General features: G+C 36.3%; 1 protein-coding gene across 3 annotated transcripts in view; it reads left to right on the forward strand.

The window, feature by feature from the left end:
- Positions 1-12,933, forward strand: part of Map2k4 (mitogen-activated protein kinase kinase 4) — a 108,966-nt gene extending 96,033 nt beyond the window's left edge. For all 3 annotated transcript variants that reach the window (XM_048798097.1, XM_048798098.1, XM_015504499.2), the window contains 3 exons: positions 600-748; positions 8,935-8,980; positions 10,346-12,933. In XM_048798097.1, the coding sequence (XP_048654054.1) occupies positions 600-748; positions 8,935-8,980; positions 10,346-10,459 (309 nt within the window). In that variant the 3' untranslated portion in view covers positions 10,460-12,933. The remainder of the gene's footprint in view (positions 1-599; positions 749-8,934; positions 8,981-10,345) is intronic.
- The last annotated feature ends 6,129 nt before the right edge of the window (positions 12,934-19,062 follow it).

Below are 19,062 nucleotides of genomic sequence, written 5' to 3' on the forward strand. Positions count from 1 at the left end.
TTTTTTTTTAATTTTTTTTTTTTTTTTTTTGAGACAGGGTCTTGATAAGTTGCTTAGGACTTTGCTAAATTTCTGAGGCTGACTTTGAACTTGTGATCCTCTTGTCTCAGCCTTCCAAGCCACAGGATTACAAGCAGGCGCCACTGCACCCTGCCAGATTAGGTTTATGTTTATTGAATTTTGTATTAACTTACAAAGGAATATGACCACTCTACTAGACCATGGCCTTCCGCTCAGGTAATTACAAATTGTGCAGAAAACCTGTACTAAAAAAAGTTATAAACCAAGCTTCCAGATTCTCTTATATAAAGGAGTTAGAAACAGAGACTGACCAGGGCATGCATTGTGGGGACATAATTTAGGTTAAATTTTGGTGTTTATCTTTAGTCCAAGTCCTCAAATTTGATCCATAGTTTTCTAAATAAAACATAAGGCACTTACCCATCTGAAGATTCTGAAGATACTACCCCTACCTTATCTTAGTTGATTCAAGGCTTTTACAGAGTTTTGCTTGGAGTTTAGATTATCATCATAGTCATTCCAGTGGGGAGTAATAAGTAATGCTTAGTATATTTTACTTTTTCCTCTGTTCTCTTTAGTACGAGTTGGCCACAGGCCGATTTCCTTATCCAAAGTGGAATAGTGTATTTGATCAACTAACACAAGTTGTGAAAGGAGATCCTCCACAGCTGAGTAATTCCGAGGAAAGGGAATTCTCCCCAAGTTTCATCAACTTTGTCAACTTGTGGTGAGTACTTGATTTGTGAAATCCCAAATCCATGTGATGAGAATAGCAATATTACTTCATATTAGCAACATTGTATAAATAGGAGGGACCCTTGGTCACATCATCCTGACTTCCAGGCTAGGATTCTGGCTCTCTGTGATGGTGTGAAAGGCACTAGCTAGCCTGCACAGTACTCCCTCCTATTCTGCTGCTCAGGTATGTGTGAGAAACAACTGTGGGTGGTGAAGCTGCTGCCTCCAGACTTCTAGTACCTGTACAACCAGGTTAAACCTCTAGGTGAGACTGCTGATCATCTTATCCTGATGTGGTTCTCACAATGAAATGATACTAGAATCACTTGAAAGCTTTAAAAGTCAAGACATTGCCATATCAGACTTTCAGGCATGGATCTCTACTCTGATACAACAGAACATTGGTCGTATGTAGTAAGGTCAGGACCAAGACTTAATTAGTAGAACTATATATATTTGCTCTCTGAAACCTTATTTCAAAGATGGTGAGGACCCCACATTTGTTGATATTGTCTGTCTACTTTTAAAAAGAGTTCTTTTATGTGTGTATTTGACACCTACAAATAAATATATTTAGATATGGCAATAATATCTGACTGTTATAATCTCCATTTTAAATAGAACCCTTTTGTTACATGAATATTTTGATAATTACTTGTTATTCAACCTGATGTAAAGATAGGAAGACCTATCTAGTATATCTTATTTATTCTTAACATGCCTTCCCCACCCCCACCCCTATTTTTTTTTCTGCCAGGAAGGCTGTTTGCACTCTGTCTGGGTCTTTAAACATTTCTATTTCAGGGTCTAATTGAACGAACCAAAGAGCACCCTAACTGAGCTATACCCTCAGCCCTTTTTATTTTATTTTAAGATAGTTTCTCATTAAGTTGCCGAGGCTTGCCTACAATCATATAGCTAGGATTACAGGTCTATTTTTTCCTTTTTTAAAAATAATCTTTATTTGTACTAATTTGCACATGATACATGCAGTTTATAATTATATAAATGTGATCATTCTACATACTCTTTTTTAATGAAACATTTGGTTAAAAATCCTGTGTCACATCTAAAATGATTACCTATGGACCTTGCATCAGAGTTGGTTTCTTTTTAATTCCTAGATCTCTTTATTGGTTTTGTTTTATGTATGTATAGTACATGCATTATGTTTTTATTTCAGTTTCCTTTGGTACAATAATGGTTAATAGTTACAGATAAAATCTTTCAGGTCTACAGTTGAAGTATACTTATTTCTAGGCGTGCTTATATTCACTTTCCACCTTTGTCTGTTCTTCCTGTCACATATCCTTATCTTGGATATTGTCTATCATCTCTAACCTGGATCATTCAGTTTTCTAATTATTTTCCTCATAATCCAGCAATACCATGTTCTTTTTATCAGTTCTATGTTTTTTTATGATGATATCTGAGCATGTTGCTTCTCTATGTAAAATTATATAGGCAAGCATTCTTAATGGAGTAATAGTGTCCTCAAGGAAGCTAAATTTGATTTTGGAGAGACAGAAAATCTTGAATTATACATTGGTTTGTAGCCTGCCTCCCTAGACCTATGGAAAATAAACAGATTCACAGTACATCTGTGATATTTAAATTTCCTAGTAGGAAAGGGCAATAATGTAAAAAAGATTAAGAAACACTGCTCTGGAGACTTTCAAATTCTTAGAATAGTCTAAGTTAACATTACTTTCAAAGCCCAATGAGTTGGATTTGGTTTATTGTTCTAGCCACATTTCTCACTCTTCTCTTTGCACTTTTTTTCCTGCAAAACTGAATTTCTTCTGTTTTATAAATTAAAAGCACAAGGAGAATAATAGAATATTTTTATCACCCTGAAATAGATAAAGATTTTCATAGAGATATTTGACTTGGGACAGACTATGTAAAGAGTACTTATAAATACAAAACCCTTTTAAATAGGGAAATGACAACCCAAAATGGCAAAATATTTTAAGGCACTTTGAAAGATGATATGCTTAAGAGATCAGTAAATAGATTAAAGGGTGCTCACTCACATTATTGGTCACCAGGGGAAAGCAAATCATAATTACAATGAGATAACCACTGCAATCACCAGAACACTACAATTTAAAAGACTGACAGTTCCAAGTGTTGGTGAAACACCTGGAAGTTCCATACATACCTTGTAGGAGTGTCGACTAATGCATTCCCTTGCAATGCTGGCAGTATCAAACACAGCTGAAGTATATCTAGCAATTCAAGACCTAATTATGTATCCAACAGAATTGTGTGGACTTCAATATACTAAAGGACACAAGAAGGTTTATAAAAGCACATTCATGATAATCTATGATTATAAAATATGTTAACAATAGAAGAGATTAAGTTTACATTATTTAGACTGTAGTATATAACAAAGGGGAAGATCAAACTTTGCTTACACTCAACAGCATGAAAAACAATCTCAATATGGTTCTCTTTGAAAGTTAAAAGCAGACAGAATTAATATAAGGTGATGGAAGAATATTGTTCCCTTTATTTTAGTTCTATGGTTAGGAATTGTGCCCTTCTCTGTATGTTTGCTTAAATTAAAAGTTTCCTTAAGGAAAAAAATAAGGGTGAAGATATGGTTCAAATGAAGGCCTCAGCTCACATTTTAAACTCTTTCCTAGATTTAACTTTCTTTTAAAAATCACCCATGGACTGTTTTAAACAGGGGGGATGGGAGGCGGTATTTGTCCTGGAAAAGAACCAAAAGTTCTATCCTTGAGAAGTTTTTGTGAAGCTGTGTAGATGAAATTGAATTCAGGGGTAGATTGACCATCTTGTGCAGAGAGAAAAAAAAGTTAAAAGGAATATGTAAAACCTGAACAACTCTCTAGCTGTGACAGCAAAACCTGGAAGAAAAGGCAGCTGTGGGACAGACAATTAGGAATGAAAATCTCAGTCCTAAAAATGTCAATCCTAGAAATGTCTTTATTCTAGATCCCACATGCATCTGAAATTCTATGACAATAAAGGTTTGGTATCCTTTATCCAAAATGCTTGGGACCAGAAATGTTTCAGATTTCAGATTTTTTTTTAGATTTTTGGAATATTTGCATATACACAATGAAACATCTTGGAAATGGGACTCAAGTCTGAACAAGAAATTCATTTGTGTTTCATACACACCTTGTACTATATTCACATTATATGTTTAATGGTTTGTGCATGAAACAGTTTCATGGTGAAATTTTTCACTTATGACATAACATCAGCACTAAAATATACTATATTTTGGAGGATTTTAGATTTTATGTTTTCAGATTAGGGATACTCAGTCTGTGTTCACTCTTGCCTTATGCCTTTTAGAAAGAACCTATAAAGAAATGCTCAGACTTTGCTGAAAGTAACTTCTAGTGAAGATGCTTTTTTGTATTCACTAGAAGGTAGGAATGTCATACAAAGCTCTTAAACTCAGAAAATAAGCTGTTTGGCAAGGTGATGATGAGAGTGATGGCTCTCCACCTGTTTCTCACAATTGTCTAGATCTATACCTGAGATCAACATGTGGAATTTGATAAACCCTTTGACCCTTTTAGGAAAGAAGAAATAAAGAAAAGCAAATTCACTGACAAATGAAAACACCAAGTGGTTCAGAGAATTGTACCAGAATGGAAAATTTGAAAAAATATTTTCTTGGGAAATTGTCACTGAAAAAATTGGTGAAAATTTTGTGAGGACATAATGTTGTCTTCATGTGGTAAACATGATTTCTGAGTTAAAAGGAAAGAATTAATGGTATGCAGCAAAATTGTATGTTGCAAATTAACCAAATCTTTCAGAAGAAAGGAATAAAAAGGTGAACATGGTAAATAATGAGAGACACAGAAGAAAAATACAGTATATTCTATAGTAAGCAGAGAAGGGATTAAGATAAAGATGCCCTTTAGTTGAAGAAAAACTTGATTCCTTGAATTATCAGACCAAATTAACTAAAGGAGTCACATCTAGATTATATTATGAGAAAAGATGAAGACTTAATAGGCTTTCAGTTAAAACACACAATCCCTGCTACCCCCTCATATACCAGTGTAGAAAAACACAAAGTCAAAGCAGTACCTAAAGAGTAGAGAAACTGCTCCAGAAGGATGTGTGTGGCCACTTCAGATTACTTGGATACATTGGATATCTTGCACAATACTTTCAAAATACTGGATAAGCATTTTAAAGTGCATTTTAAAATGTATCAAGAGTTGATACAATTAAAGTGCATTTAAAAATGTATCAAGAGTTGATACAAGACTAATGAATCCACAGAACTCTGAAACTAAGTGAAATCAGAAATTATGGGAGGCAAGAGAATTTCAAAACATTTAAAATTATAATAAAACCTTAATATGAGTTTGCTATTGAATTCCTGATTATAAATAAGCTGTGCAATATACCTAAAGCAGATAATTTAATAATTTTGAAAACAGCAATTTTAAGCCCAGGGTAGGAAAGACACCCTCACTCTCCCTCCAGTTAATGGACAGAAGAAGCAAAATCTCAAATTCAGGAATAAAGAACCCTTAAGCTGAGCGTGATGGCTCATGCCTGTAATCCCAGTGAATCAGGAGGTTGAGGCAGGAGGATCTCAAGTTTGAGGATAAAGTCAGCAACTTAGGGAGGCCCTCAGGCATTTAGTAAGATCTTGTCTCAAAAATAAAAAGGGCTGGGGATATGGCTTAGTGGTAAAGCACCCCTGGGTTAAATCCCTGGCACAATAAATAAAATAAAAAATTCCCAAAGATAAAAGTTAAATGAATGTGAATATTCCACCAAAAAAATTGTCAACATTAAGGAATCAAAATTGATGCAAAGACTTCAAATTTTAGAATGATCAGAAACAGAAAAAAAAAAAAAATGTATCGCTTGTAATCCCAGCGGCTTGTGAGACTGAGGCAGGAGGATCTCAAGTTCAGAGCCAGATGCAGCAACTTATTGAGGCCCTAAGCAACTCACTGAGACCCTGTCTCTAATTTAAATATAAAAAAAGCACTGGGATGCAGCTCAGTAGTTAAAATTCAATAACTGGTACCAAAAAAATAAATAAAATAAAATAAAAAAGAAAGAAAAAGCAACTACTGAACAGATTTATAAAGAACCAAACAGAACTGCTAGAAATAAAAAGCATAAATAAAAAAGTAAAAGCATTCAGTAGCTAACCTTTGAACACATTAGGTATAATTGAAGGTAAATTGATGGACTGAAGATAATGCTGAAGCCCTTCCAGTAGAATTTACTGAGAAGATGGAAATGTTCTGTAATCTGCTTTATCCAATGCAGTACCTGTTTGCTACTTGAAATGTGGCTAGTGTGAGTAAGGAAGTAAATTTTATATTCAATTGGAATTAATTTAGCTAGTGGCTACCTTATTGGATAATCTAATTGGGGTTAATATGATTATCAAAACAGATTACTGATGTCAGCAGTAATCAGATACAGAAGACAATCAGTGTTAATGGTAATTTGGCTTAAGATTTCCACCTAAATACCGTCATGTTTTTATATGTTGACAGTTTTCTGCTCTAGTAGATGAGACAGAAAAACATAAAACCAAAAAGGCGTGGTAGTTTTACAAAGAAAGTAAATCTAGGAGAAAAATGTAATAGAAATACTTCTAAGATGCTGTGTAGTACTGAAGCCATGGGGTTGCTATTTTCCAGATCCAGAAGTAGGTAGTAGCAGCTAGGATCAGAGTTTTATAAATGCTCTTTTTGCACAGGGGACCAACAAGAATTAGAGTCATTCTTCAGAAGTCAGGGTCTGGATAAAAATATATTGATGTCAGTCACTGTCTGGACCATAGCTCTAAATAAGCAGCAGGACTGCAGAATGACAATACTATAGATAATGTTTTTGTAACCAGAGGGCTGGATCTGTCATGGTTATAATTATCAACATAGGACTGGAATTTGAAAGGTACTTTATAGGACCTTGTTATATATATTGGTGCTGGAAACTGAACTATATGATTTATTACTAACTGCTGTTTCCGTTCAAGTACTTAGTAGCCATTCACGTATTTATACATATGTGTGGAAGGTTAAACACATTCTTTTCAAAACGAATCTACAAACTAAAACCCCCAAATACATGAAGTCTAATATTAACAAAAGTATCCAACAAAATAGAACATGAATTTCCTTTAAGTTGAGATGAACTTATAGAATGACCTGAAACACATTGTAAAATGTAATAAGCATATTTAGAATTCTTTATAAGTTAAAATAAACTTATGAAGATATAACTTCCAATAAAACTGAGGAAGAAATAAAATAGATATGGAACAGTTAGATATGAAACTAATTAAAAGTCTTAGGAATGAATAAAATAATAACTATTGAAATAAAAGACAAAACAGACTTAAAATTCTCTGGACTATAAACAACTGAAGTCAGAGTTAGGGAAATGGAGCTAAGGAATTTCCCCAGCATAGCAAAAATAAATCACATGAAAGGCAATTAAGAATCAAAGAGAACAGAATATAGAGTGAGAGGGTCTAAAATGTTTATAATGGAAATGCAGAAGACAGCTCCAGAGGTGAAGAAGCAATATTTAAGGAGTTCATGGGTGAATACATTTGAGAATTGATCTAGGGTAGCTTTGCAAATTGAAGGTAAAGTCTCTGTATCATGGAAGATAAAGGTAAACATACCCAAAATGCAGTGAAACAAAACTGTAGAACAATGACGAAGTAATAGCAGGAAAAGAAAACAGATGGCCTTCAAAAGATTGGTAACTGGGCTGAGAGCAAAGTATGTTACCAACAATAATGATTGCTAGAACAAAAATGGAGTCTTGCTTTCAGAATATTTAGGGGAAAAATAATGGTCAGCCTAGTCCTAAATATTTATACTTAGGCACTTAAATATCATTCAAAATCAGCAAAATACAGACATTTTTGGGAATGGAGACACATAAGAATTTGGCATTTATAGAGTGTTTTGAAAGGATATACTTGTCCTAGAAGAAAAGTTAACTAAAAGAAAGGTGTCATAGATTGGGCCCTGAAAAGCAGAATTTTGAGACAAAGTTGGGCAGTTAATCAGTTAGTGATCTTGGGATCAAAATGTAGTGCAAGAAAAGAAGCAGGAATGGGCAGAAGGAGAAGTTGAGCTGCACTGCAGTCTCAATAACGACCTCAGTCTTCTTGGGAAGGTTTGAAGCCAGGATGATGCATTAAACTTGCCATGAGGATCCTAGATTTTTATACCCTTTTGTGGATCCATCATTGGATACAGGCTGTCTCAGAAAGGGAAGGTGGCTTTCCTCAGCTGAGGTAATCCTGAAGAGGCTAACATTATTAGATGGTTGTCTGCTGTAGCAATCTCCACCTTGGAACAGTAAGTCTTTTATTCTTAAAGAGGGTATGTATGTAGCTTCTTGCAGCATCTAGTACAAAAGATGGGGGATAGTAAATATAGCAATGAGTTTAGCATAGGTGAACTGTTTTGCCAATACTAATTAACTTTTGATAGGAAAAAATGAATTTGAGGTTGGAGTAATGATTAAGACAAGGGCCAACAAAGGTGAGGTAAATAGAAACAAAATGAAAATACTTCTGGCAATATTAGATGGGATAGAATTCCAGGGAGAATACCCACGGGGCCAGGGTTCTTATATAATGACATTAGTTTTGGGTAAAGTTGTAGCATGTTACACTTTGGGACCAGAGAATGTAGCAATGAATTACAAAGTACAGGAGTTTAAAAAACCTTAATGGTAAATTGATGAAATTCATAATATTGTTTACTTCTCAGGATTACTAGATTGCTGATTTCTCTTGAATAATTTCTATATTTTTTTAAAGTATATGCATTAAAAAATACACATATCCAATTTTATTTTTACATATACATTCATATATTTAGCTACACAGTAGTCTTACATGGAGCTATGCCATGATTTAGTCAACTTTCAACAATTAGTGTTGTTTTAATTTTTCTCCTAGTGATCCACCATACACTGAAATATCCTAAGGATAAATCCTTAAGTTATAGACTTTTTGAGTGTGCTTTTCTAAGTTTGGCATGTTGTTTGCTTTGTTACTTTGTATTTGAAGGAAAAAGCAATTTGATTCTTTTTAAAATTTCATTTGTGAAAAGAAAGACACTTGGGTAAATATGCCTTCATCTTAACACTGTTATTTTTATGTTACCTTAGCCTTACAAAGGATGAATCCAAAAGGCCAAAGTATAAAGAACTTCTGGTGAGTATGGGATTTCGGGAAATTTTAGATAAATCCTCTCTCAGATTCTCTGAGCTTGCTGAGGTTCATTAAGCCAGCAATGGACCTGTCAAACAGCTTGATCTTATCGAGTTTTAAAAAAAATGTTCTGCAGTGAAAATATTTGGAAAGAGAAAACTTGTCATTATAATTTTCCTCCATATTCACTAGCTACATTTTCATGGAAATTTTGGTCTTAATATGTATAAATTTCATCAAAGAACTCTAACTTTTAATTTAAGAAGCCATTTTCCACTGCATAGTCTATGTATGCTGTAACTCATCCAAAAGAAAGAAAAAGTTAGTGAAAAACTTATTCTTATTTTGCCTCTAAAAATGCTTACATGCAGATTTACATCTTTATGACCTATTTACATTTCTTTGCAAGTTCTCCTTATCCCATGGAACTTGGATATTTTAAGCACTTTATTGGATGTGGTATTACTCCAGGCATGTTGATTGATAGATTGCTACTGGGGATTGAGTCCACTTTGCTTTTGAGCTACATCTCTAGCCCTTTTTATTTTTTTGAGACAGATCTCACTAAGTTTCTTAGGGACTTGGTAAGTAGCTAAAGGTGGCCTCAAACTTGTAATCCTTCTGCCTCATTCACTTGAGTCAATGGGATTACAGGTAGACACCACCAAGGGAGTCTTTTCTTTAAACTTTGGGCAGGATTTTAAAGAAAAGATTCCCTTGGTTGTCACATTTATTTTCCAGCTCTCCAAGGGTATTAAGTTCAATTTATGGTCAACCCAGCAACGATTATAAAGTTACTCAGATGATGTACTTAGAGAATCTGTAGAAAAAAATATTGATAGCAGTGGATTAATGAAGCAAGTATTGATTGGGCGTAGGCTCTGGAGGGCACCAGGCAGAAGCTCATAGGGCAAGTTTCTATTGGGCCTTTTTTGGAATGGGTGACAGAAATTACAACTAAACTCCTTTGTATAAGATACTTCTGCTTAAATGGAGGATGTGATTCATTCCTGTGTTCTAAAAGGACTGGGCCTAGTATTCATGTAGTTCTTATTGGCCTCAGATGGGTAGTAGAGGTTACTGCTTTGTTTTATGCTGAGGAGCGAACAACTCCACTGTCTGCCTCAACAATACTCTCTAGTACATAGGTAAGTTCCCAGATCTCATTTCTAGAATGACATCTCCAAATCATAACATCATGTACCACATCTAGGCACATCCATACCTCTAACGTAACTGCGCAAAATAAAGGCTAGCCTTGCCACATGTAGCCTGGAGCCTACAATTCTGTGCTATATAGAAGAGAAAAGTTCATTTTGGACTTTGATACAGACTTTTGATTTTTTTTTTCTCCTAATTTTCTTACAGAAACATCCCTTTATTTTGATGTATGAAGAACGTACCGTCGAGGTCGCATGCTATGTTTGTAAAATCCTGGATCAAATGCCAGCTACTCCCAGCTCTCCCATGTATGTTGATTGATATCGCTGCTACATCAGACTATAGATAAAAGGGCTGAGAGGAAGCAAGACGTAAAGAGTTTCATCCTGTATCACAGTGTTTTTAATGCTCGCCCAGACACCATGTGCAATAAGATTGGTGTTCGTTTCCATCATGTCTGTATACTCCTGTCACCTAGAACATGCATCCCTGTAATACCTGATCGATCACACAGTGTTAGTGCTGGTCAGAGAGACCTCATCCTGCTCTTTCGTGGTGAACATATTCATGACATTTGGAAGTCAGTATGATCAAGTTGTTGACTGTGATTAGATCACTTCTTAAATTCATTTCTAGACTCAAAACCTGGAAACACAGCTACTGGAATGGTGTTTTGTCAGACTTCCAAATCCTGGAAGGATGCAGTGATGGATGTACTATGTCTGAACATAGAGACTCGGGCTTGAGTGAGAAGATCTTGCACAGCCAGTGAGACACATTGCCTTCTGGAGCTGGGAGACAAAGGAGGAATTTACTTTCTTCACCAAGTGCAATAGATTTACTGATTTGATATTCTGTTGCTTTACAGTCACAGTCGATGATTGGGAATCGATGTGCTCAGCCAAATTTCCTGTTTGAAATATCATGTTAAATTAGAATGAATTTATCTTTACCAAAAACCATGTTGCGTTTAAAGAGGTGAACATTAAAATATTGAGACAGGACAGAATGTGTTCTTTTCTCCTTTACCAGTCCTTCTGCTCTTCATTGGGAAGACTCAGGAGTCTGCCACTTGTCAAAGAAGGTGCTGATCCTAAGAATTTTTCATTCTCAGAATTCAGTGTGCTGCCAACTTGATGTTCCACCTGCCACAAACCACCAGGACTGAAAGAAGAAAAAAAAGTACAGAGGGCAAAGTTTACAGATGTTTTTAATTCTAGTATCTTATTTGGAACAACTTGTAGCAGGTCTATGTTTTCCCTTGGTTCCGAGCCTGATACTTTAGCCATCATAATTCACTAACAGGGAGAAGTAGCCAGTAGCAATGTGCCTTGATCGATTAGATAAACATTTCTTGTAGGCAGCAAAAGACCAAATCTCACTTGTTTGCTTCTTGCCACCACTGGTCCAGGTCTTTAGTTTCTGAACCTCTGTTTCCCTGTGGTCTATTGCCACTGTGTAACTTTTGCTTAATCCAGTATTTCACTTTTTATTTTTAATAGTAAAATCTTTATAATTACCAGGGATGTTTCTTACCAAGAATTTTAGCCCCAAATCTCTCATATGCTCTAATGTTTAAAAGGCTGAGAAAAGCGGGGCCCAGCCAATGTGGTAGGTGATGAAGAGGCATCTTTTCTAGAGACACATTTGACCAGAGGAAGAATGGAAATGGAGTCGCTTGTTGCCTGCTAGAGTAGCGGTTCACCATTCATTTCTTAGAATTAGAATTCTACCCCAAAAAAAACCCCAAAAGATAAAAACCCAGAACAGTTGAACAGTTGTAAGAGGTCACTTAAATCTGCTATCTTTAGCTTTTTATCTTTACTTACCCATTAGCCACACTCTGGTTAGGTTTTGCTCCAGCCTCCCTGGCACTGAACATTAGGCTTTATATAGTAGTTAAGCAGCACTGTGAGTGGTCCAAGCACACTGGAATCTAAACAGCCATGGTCTGAGATGCAAGTGATGCCATTATAGAACCAAATTGTGGCAGGTTTTGCTGTGTCTCCTCCCAGAGTGACAGTCATAAATACAACAATAAAGGGAGAATGGTGCTGTTTAAAGTTATACTTCTGTAAATTGCAGACTTCAAACGTGATTTATCTTTTTAGTCCATTTACCTAATTTCCCTATTTTCTCCCCCATGACATCCTAAACCTTAGACTTCCCAGTGTTCTGAAAGAAGGCATTGCTGTATGTCTTCCTTCAACCACACCAAGCCATCATCCTCCATTGCTCCCGGGGACTCAAGAGGAATTTGTTTCTCTGCTGTCATCTTCCCGTCTGGCTCAGCATAGGGTCACTTTGCCATTATGCAAATAGAGATAAAAGCAATTCTGACTGTCCAGGAGCTAATCTGACCGTTCTATTGTGTGGATGACCACATAAAAAGGCAATTTTAGTGTATTAATCATAGATTATTATAAACTATAAACTTAAGGGCAAGGAGTTTATTACAATGTATCTTTATTAAAACAAAAGGGTGTATAGTGTTCACAAACTGTGAAAATAGTGTAAGAACTGTACATTGTGAGCTCTGGTTATTTTTCTCTTGTACCATATAAAAATGTATAAAAATTATCAAAAAGCTAATGTGCAGGGATATTGCCTTATTTGTCTGTAAAAATGGAGCTCAGTAACATAACTGCTTCTTGGAGCTTTGGAATATTTTATCCTGTATTCTTGTTTGAATTCCTCCTCTATTTAAGATATATACATGGAATCGAAGTGTTTATGTAATAGTTCTATCCTTTTGCCTGCAGGTCAGTTGTAATAAATCTAGGATGTGATGATGACTTTGTAATTTGATTTTCTGAAGTTTCACCTTGAGAGGGGAAGAATCAAGGAAATTGCCTTAAGTTTTCTGTGCATTTCATGTTGGGAAAAATTATCTCCTTCCCAAAATGTTTATGGCTTCCTTTTCTTTTATCTTCTCCTTGTGCTCTCTTTGCCTATCCTCGAAATCAGATATATCCATGAAATACGACTTTGCTTTCTGTTTGAGCAGAGTCTCCTCAAGTTTCTTTTTTGGTTGCCCTGACCTGCACAGCTCTTCATGCTAAAGGAAGGGGTGGAGGGTATGGTTCAACATGTGCCATGACACATAGGTGCAGCTTGGATAGGCTGGTTTGGCCCTGTGTTTGTGTGGTGAGTCATACTGTCTGCTCCTTGTCCTGTGGCTTTCATGTGAGCACAGACAGCAGATGCCAGGTTGAGTGTTAGCTTGTAATTCCTCCCTGCTATCTGAAAGAGGAGTAGAGGGAGATTTGTGGGTAAAAGAATTAAGGGGTGTCAGAACCAGGAGTTCTGTAGATAGGAGGACAATAGAGTTCAACAGAAAGTAATGGGAGGGCTGGGGTTATGCTTAGTGGTAGAGTGTTTGCCTAGCATGTATGAGGCGCTGGATTCGATTCTTAACACCACATAAAAATAAATAAATACGGGTATTATGTCTATCTACAACTAAAAATAGATTTAGAAAAATAAAAAGTGATGGGAGCCTGGAAATGATGGAGGAAGCACTTTGCGGCCCCATCTGTTATACTACCACAAGTCATTAATCGAATGCTGACTCACTTGTCTCATAATACTATAACCCCTTGCCCTTTGTTTATGCCTACTTCTAACTGGATCTGAGAATACCATCACAGAAGCAAATATGGTAAGTATCCAACATTCTCCTACAGTGCCCTAAACCTTAGACTTCTCCTTAGAAGGGTGTGTCTGAAGGGATCCTGGCCTCTCCAGCTAAGCCTCAGCTACTAAGGGAAAGGATACCTCAAGGAGTTGCCATATCCAAGCTGCACCTGAGTGTGTGCAATACACTGACATTGAAGATAGATTATGCACTCCATATTTTATAGGACAGTACCTTATAATTGTCCATTTCTGATCCTAAGAACAGTCTACCAAAATCAGGTGGTAAACCAAAACAATATAAAGAAGTGAAGTTCCAGTAGGGAACAGGACAGACACAAATCTGAGACTAACACATGCCATAAAAAATTGTATTAATGTAAAAGCACTACCATTAAAGAAGTGTTGGGACGTTGAGAAGTACGAGAGTGAACTATATAGTTGAGGGATACTGTGTTTCCAAAAGGGCCTGCTTTGTTGTCCTGGAAATGGGTTGAAGGCAGAGGTTCTGTGGGTCACAGTGCGCTTAGTATTCATATAAAGGCAACTGTGTAGTTACCTGAGAACTAACCAGAAAAATGCTAGGTGTTAGTTCCTAATTGTCAAGTACATTGCCTGAAAACTCAGCATAGCATGTTGTCTATGTTGAGTGGTAATGATATGTGGCAATCTCAGAAAAGGAACTTAAGGTTCTTTTCCTTAGTATTAAATGCCCTTTCATTCATTGGTACTGTCCATCTGTCTTAGCTGCAGGATAAAGAAAGGAGACACATGTCTTGAAAGTATTTTGGGGACACTGGCTAACTATTCAGTTGAGAAGGACTGGCAGTGGTTTTGTGTCTCCAGCTCTTGGCCAGGCTGTGTGTTCCATTCACACCCATCTTCTCTGTGAATATTGCTTGGGATGTGAAGAACAATCTAAAACTTTGGCCTTGAACTTGCTGAAGACAAGTTACCTTGCTAAATGGTGGAAGGAAGTGTAAGCAGCAATAATAACTCTTCAGTTGCTCTGTAAGAAACACGTTGACATTAGCCTGTCATGTAGGGAAGACCTTTGGTATGTGAAACACTCAGCTTGCTCGTCTTCGGGAAATTTATTACAGATTGAAGTGATATTTTTCTTAGTCCTGCTCGTCTTTTGCATAAATGAATATCCAGAAATTCTCATCTTAAATCTGGAAATCATGAGATCAGTGGTGTAGTAACTAATTATAATAACATTTTAGATGATATACCCAAATATATTTGTACTTTTGAATATAAAATGTGGGCCTGCTGTTTAACAGTTGTGTACTTGTAATGCAGGATAAATCAAATTCTTACCTGCATTTAAGATTTTCTGTAAGTGCATTTTGCTGAAGAATTGTGTAGTAAGATTTTTAGTTTTTCGTGGTACTCATACATAAATTTAATGTGTACACAACTCTTTGATGTAGATAGAAAAGAAAAGTGTTGTTACCTGAGTCCTACATACAAGTAACAGTACTAATTAGATAACTTGCATATGGCAGCATCAATAGGGTGTATAGAGTCCAGGGCTCCTGATGTAATGCAGGATAGGTTTTTCCCATAAAATTTGTCCTATTTGAAAATGTGATGAATTACAATTTTTGATTGTAAAATGGTTAGATTTTTTTTCCCCCTGAAAGCAAAAGTTCATTAGTACACATGATTCTTGCCTGCTTATTCCAGTCTGTGGAACCATTAGTCAGAAGTATTTTTTTTTTAATTTCTTTGGAATAATGCCTCTAGTACAATAGAAGCAAAAGTACGTAATTATCTCTAGTCACTTTTGATCCTGAATGTTATTTTACAACTTAATTTCTTTGTTCATAATACTTGATTTCATTTCAACTTTTGTCCATTTCTAGACAGGAACTCTATTTTCAAAGCATACAAAAAGGCTTTGTTAAAAAAAAAAAAAAGTATTAGACCTTGTCAGAATCAATGTTTGTTCCCTAAGAGGTCTAGACCTTTAAAAGTATAACTTCTGATAAGTTCTTTCTCTTTCACCATCCACCTCCAATTAGGAACCAAGTTCTCTTGATTATTTTCTTAAATTTTCTCTAGTTCCTTTTGTTCCTCTACTTTCATTCCACTCATTTTTCACCTAATATTCCTGATCGCTGGTCTTCTTTGCTTCTACTTTTGTTCCCCTCCAATATATCCCCACTACTGTTCTTAGTATTTGTAAAGTGCTAATCATGGCCACCTTTTGCTTACAATTTTCTAATGAGTCCCTGATATATGCAAAAAGAAGCCAAACATCTACATTTCAGATGTATAGTATTATTTAATCCTCAACACATGGATAGCAACTATTATCTCCATCTTAATGATGAGGAAATGGGTTCACTGAGTTTACATGCCTTCTATTACACAGACGATAAAGAATCTAGAAGGGTCGTGAATGTGACCTGAATCTGAAAATGTAGATAGGGTCATAATCATAAGGAATCATGCCAAGGATGTTCCATGCTGTCTCAAGTGCTGGAGAACCATATGGGATTTTAAGCAAGGGAGAGATAAAATAGTAGAATTGCAAGTGGAGAAGAGAGACTTTCAGAGCCACTAAGGGATGAAATTAATTAAGTATGTTCTTGATCAAGTGTATGGAATGGGAACCTGGAATGGTTTCTGGCTTGAGTGACTTGGGTTGTTTTATACCATCTGTTGCCCATTCACAGCCTTTTATGGTTTATCAAACCTGTTATGCTGTTGAAATTCTTTTTGGTTATTTTTGAAAGCACCTATTCATCCCTTAAGACTTGGTTTAAATATCAGACTCACTGAAAAGGCTTTGCCCTGTTCTGTTGTCTGAGCTCAACTCACGTTTTCTTATTGCATCTCCATGTGACACATTGAATCATGTTGAGTTACAGTGATTTGTCTTTTTTCCTTACCTAGCCATGAATTAATTTTAAGTCAATCATAGATAACTTCAAGGGATAGGGATCTGGTCATACGAGTCTGCCAAGTCAGGATAGTGTTTTTCTGTTAAAAAGTACACACCTGATGCTATCACATTTACTGAAGACCCTTTGTTCATGGGGGTGAGATGAATTTTTTCTAGAAGAATGCAAAATCAGATTTATATGCCCATGGCATATTTCTGCTAGAAAAAAAGTGAATGTGACTTGTAGTTGGGGCTGTTCTACTATATAGTCTCAGATAAATTGTAAACAAAAGTAGCTAACTCAGTTGCAGCCTTTAAGAGAGTCCTACTGACTTCTATGTCTGACAGGATGCTGGATGAGGTAGCATCATTTTACACATGGTCCCTGACTTGAAAGGTTCACCTCAGTGATTTTTCAACTTTACAGTGCTGTGAAAGTGATACATATTCAGTAGAAACCTTTCTTTGAATTTTGACTTTTTATCTTTTCCCAGGCTAGCAATGGATCTTCCACTGATAAGATTTGCTCTTCTTTTGTTAAATTTTTTCCTAAGTATTTCATTTTATTTTTTAATGCTAATATGAACAGAATTGTTTTCCCAGTTTTATTTTTAGATGTTCATTATGGTACATAGAAGTACAATTGTTTTCTTCCCATAGATCTTGGATCCTGCAGCCCTGCCGAATTCAATTATTCTAATAGTTTTAAAACTAGATTATTTCATGTTTTCTTTGTATAAGATCATTTTATCTGCACATAGAAATAGTTTTTCTTCCATTTTAGTCTCTCTTACTGCTTTCTTTTGCATTACGCAAATATTTTTAATATAGCATTTAAATTTCTTTAATGATTTTTTCAACATATCCTTTAGATTTTTATGTGGTTGTTCTGGGGTTTACCATATACTTAACTTACCTAACTCAACTTCAAGTTTATGCTAACTTAACTTCAGTGATACACAGAAATGTTACTTTGATATAACTGTTGCCCTTTCTCTGTTTTGTGGTTTTGATACAACTCCTCCCCCAGACAGAGTCATGCAGTGCTTAAAGTCAGGGATATATTCTGAGAAATGCACCATTAGCCAATTTTTGGCTATACTTTTATACAGTTGGCAGTGCAGTAGGTGGTAACTTTGGTACTAGTCCTTCTTCCCCAACCCCCTTCCCAAAAGTTTATTACTGTTATTTGCCTGTTTGATTTTCAGTGGTTCGCTAGATTATTTTAGGGACTTCTACTCCCTTCTTCTCATCCCCTCTCCCCATGGTTAAGCCTCTGATGTTGCTCCTCAAAGGTAGAACTTTGAGCAAACCCACATTTAACTTGGGGGCACAGTGCAATTGGTAGGGCTATTATTAGGGCTATTATTCTTTCTTTCTTTGACCACTTCCTACTGTCAAACTCTGCTGCCATCTGATGGCTTTATTGTTTCCAACAGTGCCCTGGGGTCATAAAATTGTTCTAAAACTGTTCCATCAAATTGTGGGTCCTTTGTAGGGATCCTGTGTAAAGGCCATATTTAGTATTCTGATTCTAGGAAGGGTCCTTCCAGCTGGCTTTTTTCCTAGTTTGCTCCTGCAACTTCCAAGCCTAGAGTTATGAATTTACCTCATTTACCTTTCACTGCAACCTCCACTGTTCTTGGGAGTGCCCTTAACCTTGAACTTTTCTGTGCCGTGTTATAAATTAGGTCACCTTCTTGGTGGTGGTGGTGGGGAGAACTATTTATTTTATATCCTTTTTTTCCTCCCCAGGTAAAATCTCAAGAGCCAAGGGTTCTGGAGCTGAGGCTGAATAAAATGACAAACTTCTCTTTGAGAATGTCCTCCTCTTGGGAGTTAGACATTAAGTGGAGGTGGAAGCAGCAGTAGGAGTGCCACTTGTTGTAACTCAACATGATTCAATGTGTCACATGGATATACAATAAGAAAATGTGAGTTGAGCTCAGAGGACAGAACAGGAAAAGGCTTTTCGTGCTGCCTTCCCTGACGTGGAATCACTGTCTGATGAGTTGGGTAAGAGTCATCAGGGTCTTGATGTTTTCAGGCACTGTGCCCAAGGCCACATATCAATTCTATTAGCACAAAAGGACCGAAGCAGATGCAAGCTTCACAGAGGAGCACAGCTTTTATTCAGGAACAAAATGATGCCTCTGTGGACCCACTTTCCTAGTGGAAAATGAACCACTGGTCAAAGGGGGAGTCTATGCTTATATAGGTTACACTGAGTGGTGACTTAATGAGCATGTCAGTTTGGGCACTCTGGAATTTGGGATCTGTTTTACTGGTGAGATGGGGGAGTCTGGGGTCAGCAGTCAGTATCTGGGATTTATCTTTATGGGGCCAGATGGAGGGTCGATGGGAAGGATTTGTTTTTGGAAGAATCAATGCT

The sequence above is a fragment of the Marmota marmota genome, unplaced genomic scaffold (assembly GCF_001458135.2).
Source record: "Marmota marmota marmota unplaced genomic scaffold, marMar, whole genome shotgun sequence".
In the NCBI taxonomy this organism is placed as follows: Eukaryota; Metazoa; Chordata; class Mammalia; order Rodentia; family Sciuridae; genus Marmota; species Marmota marmota.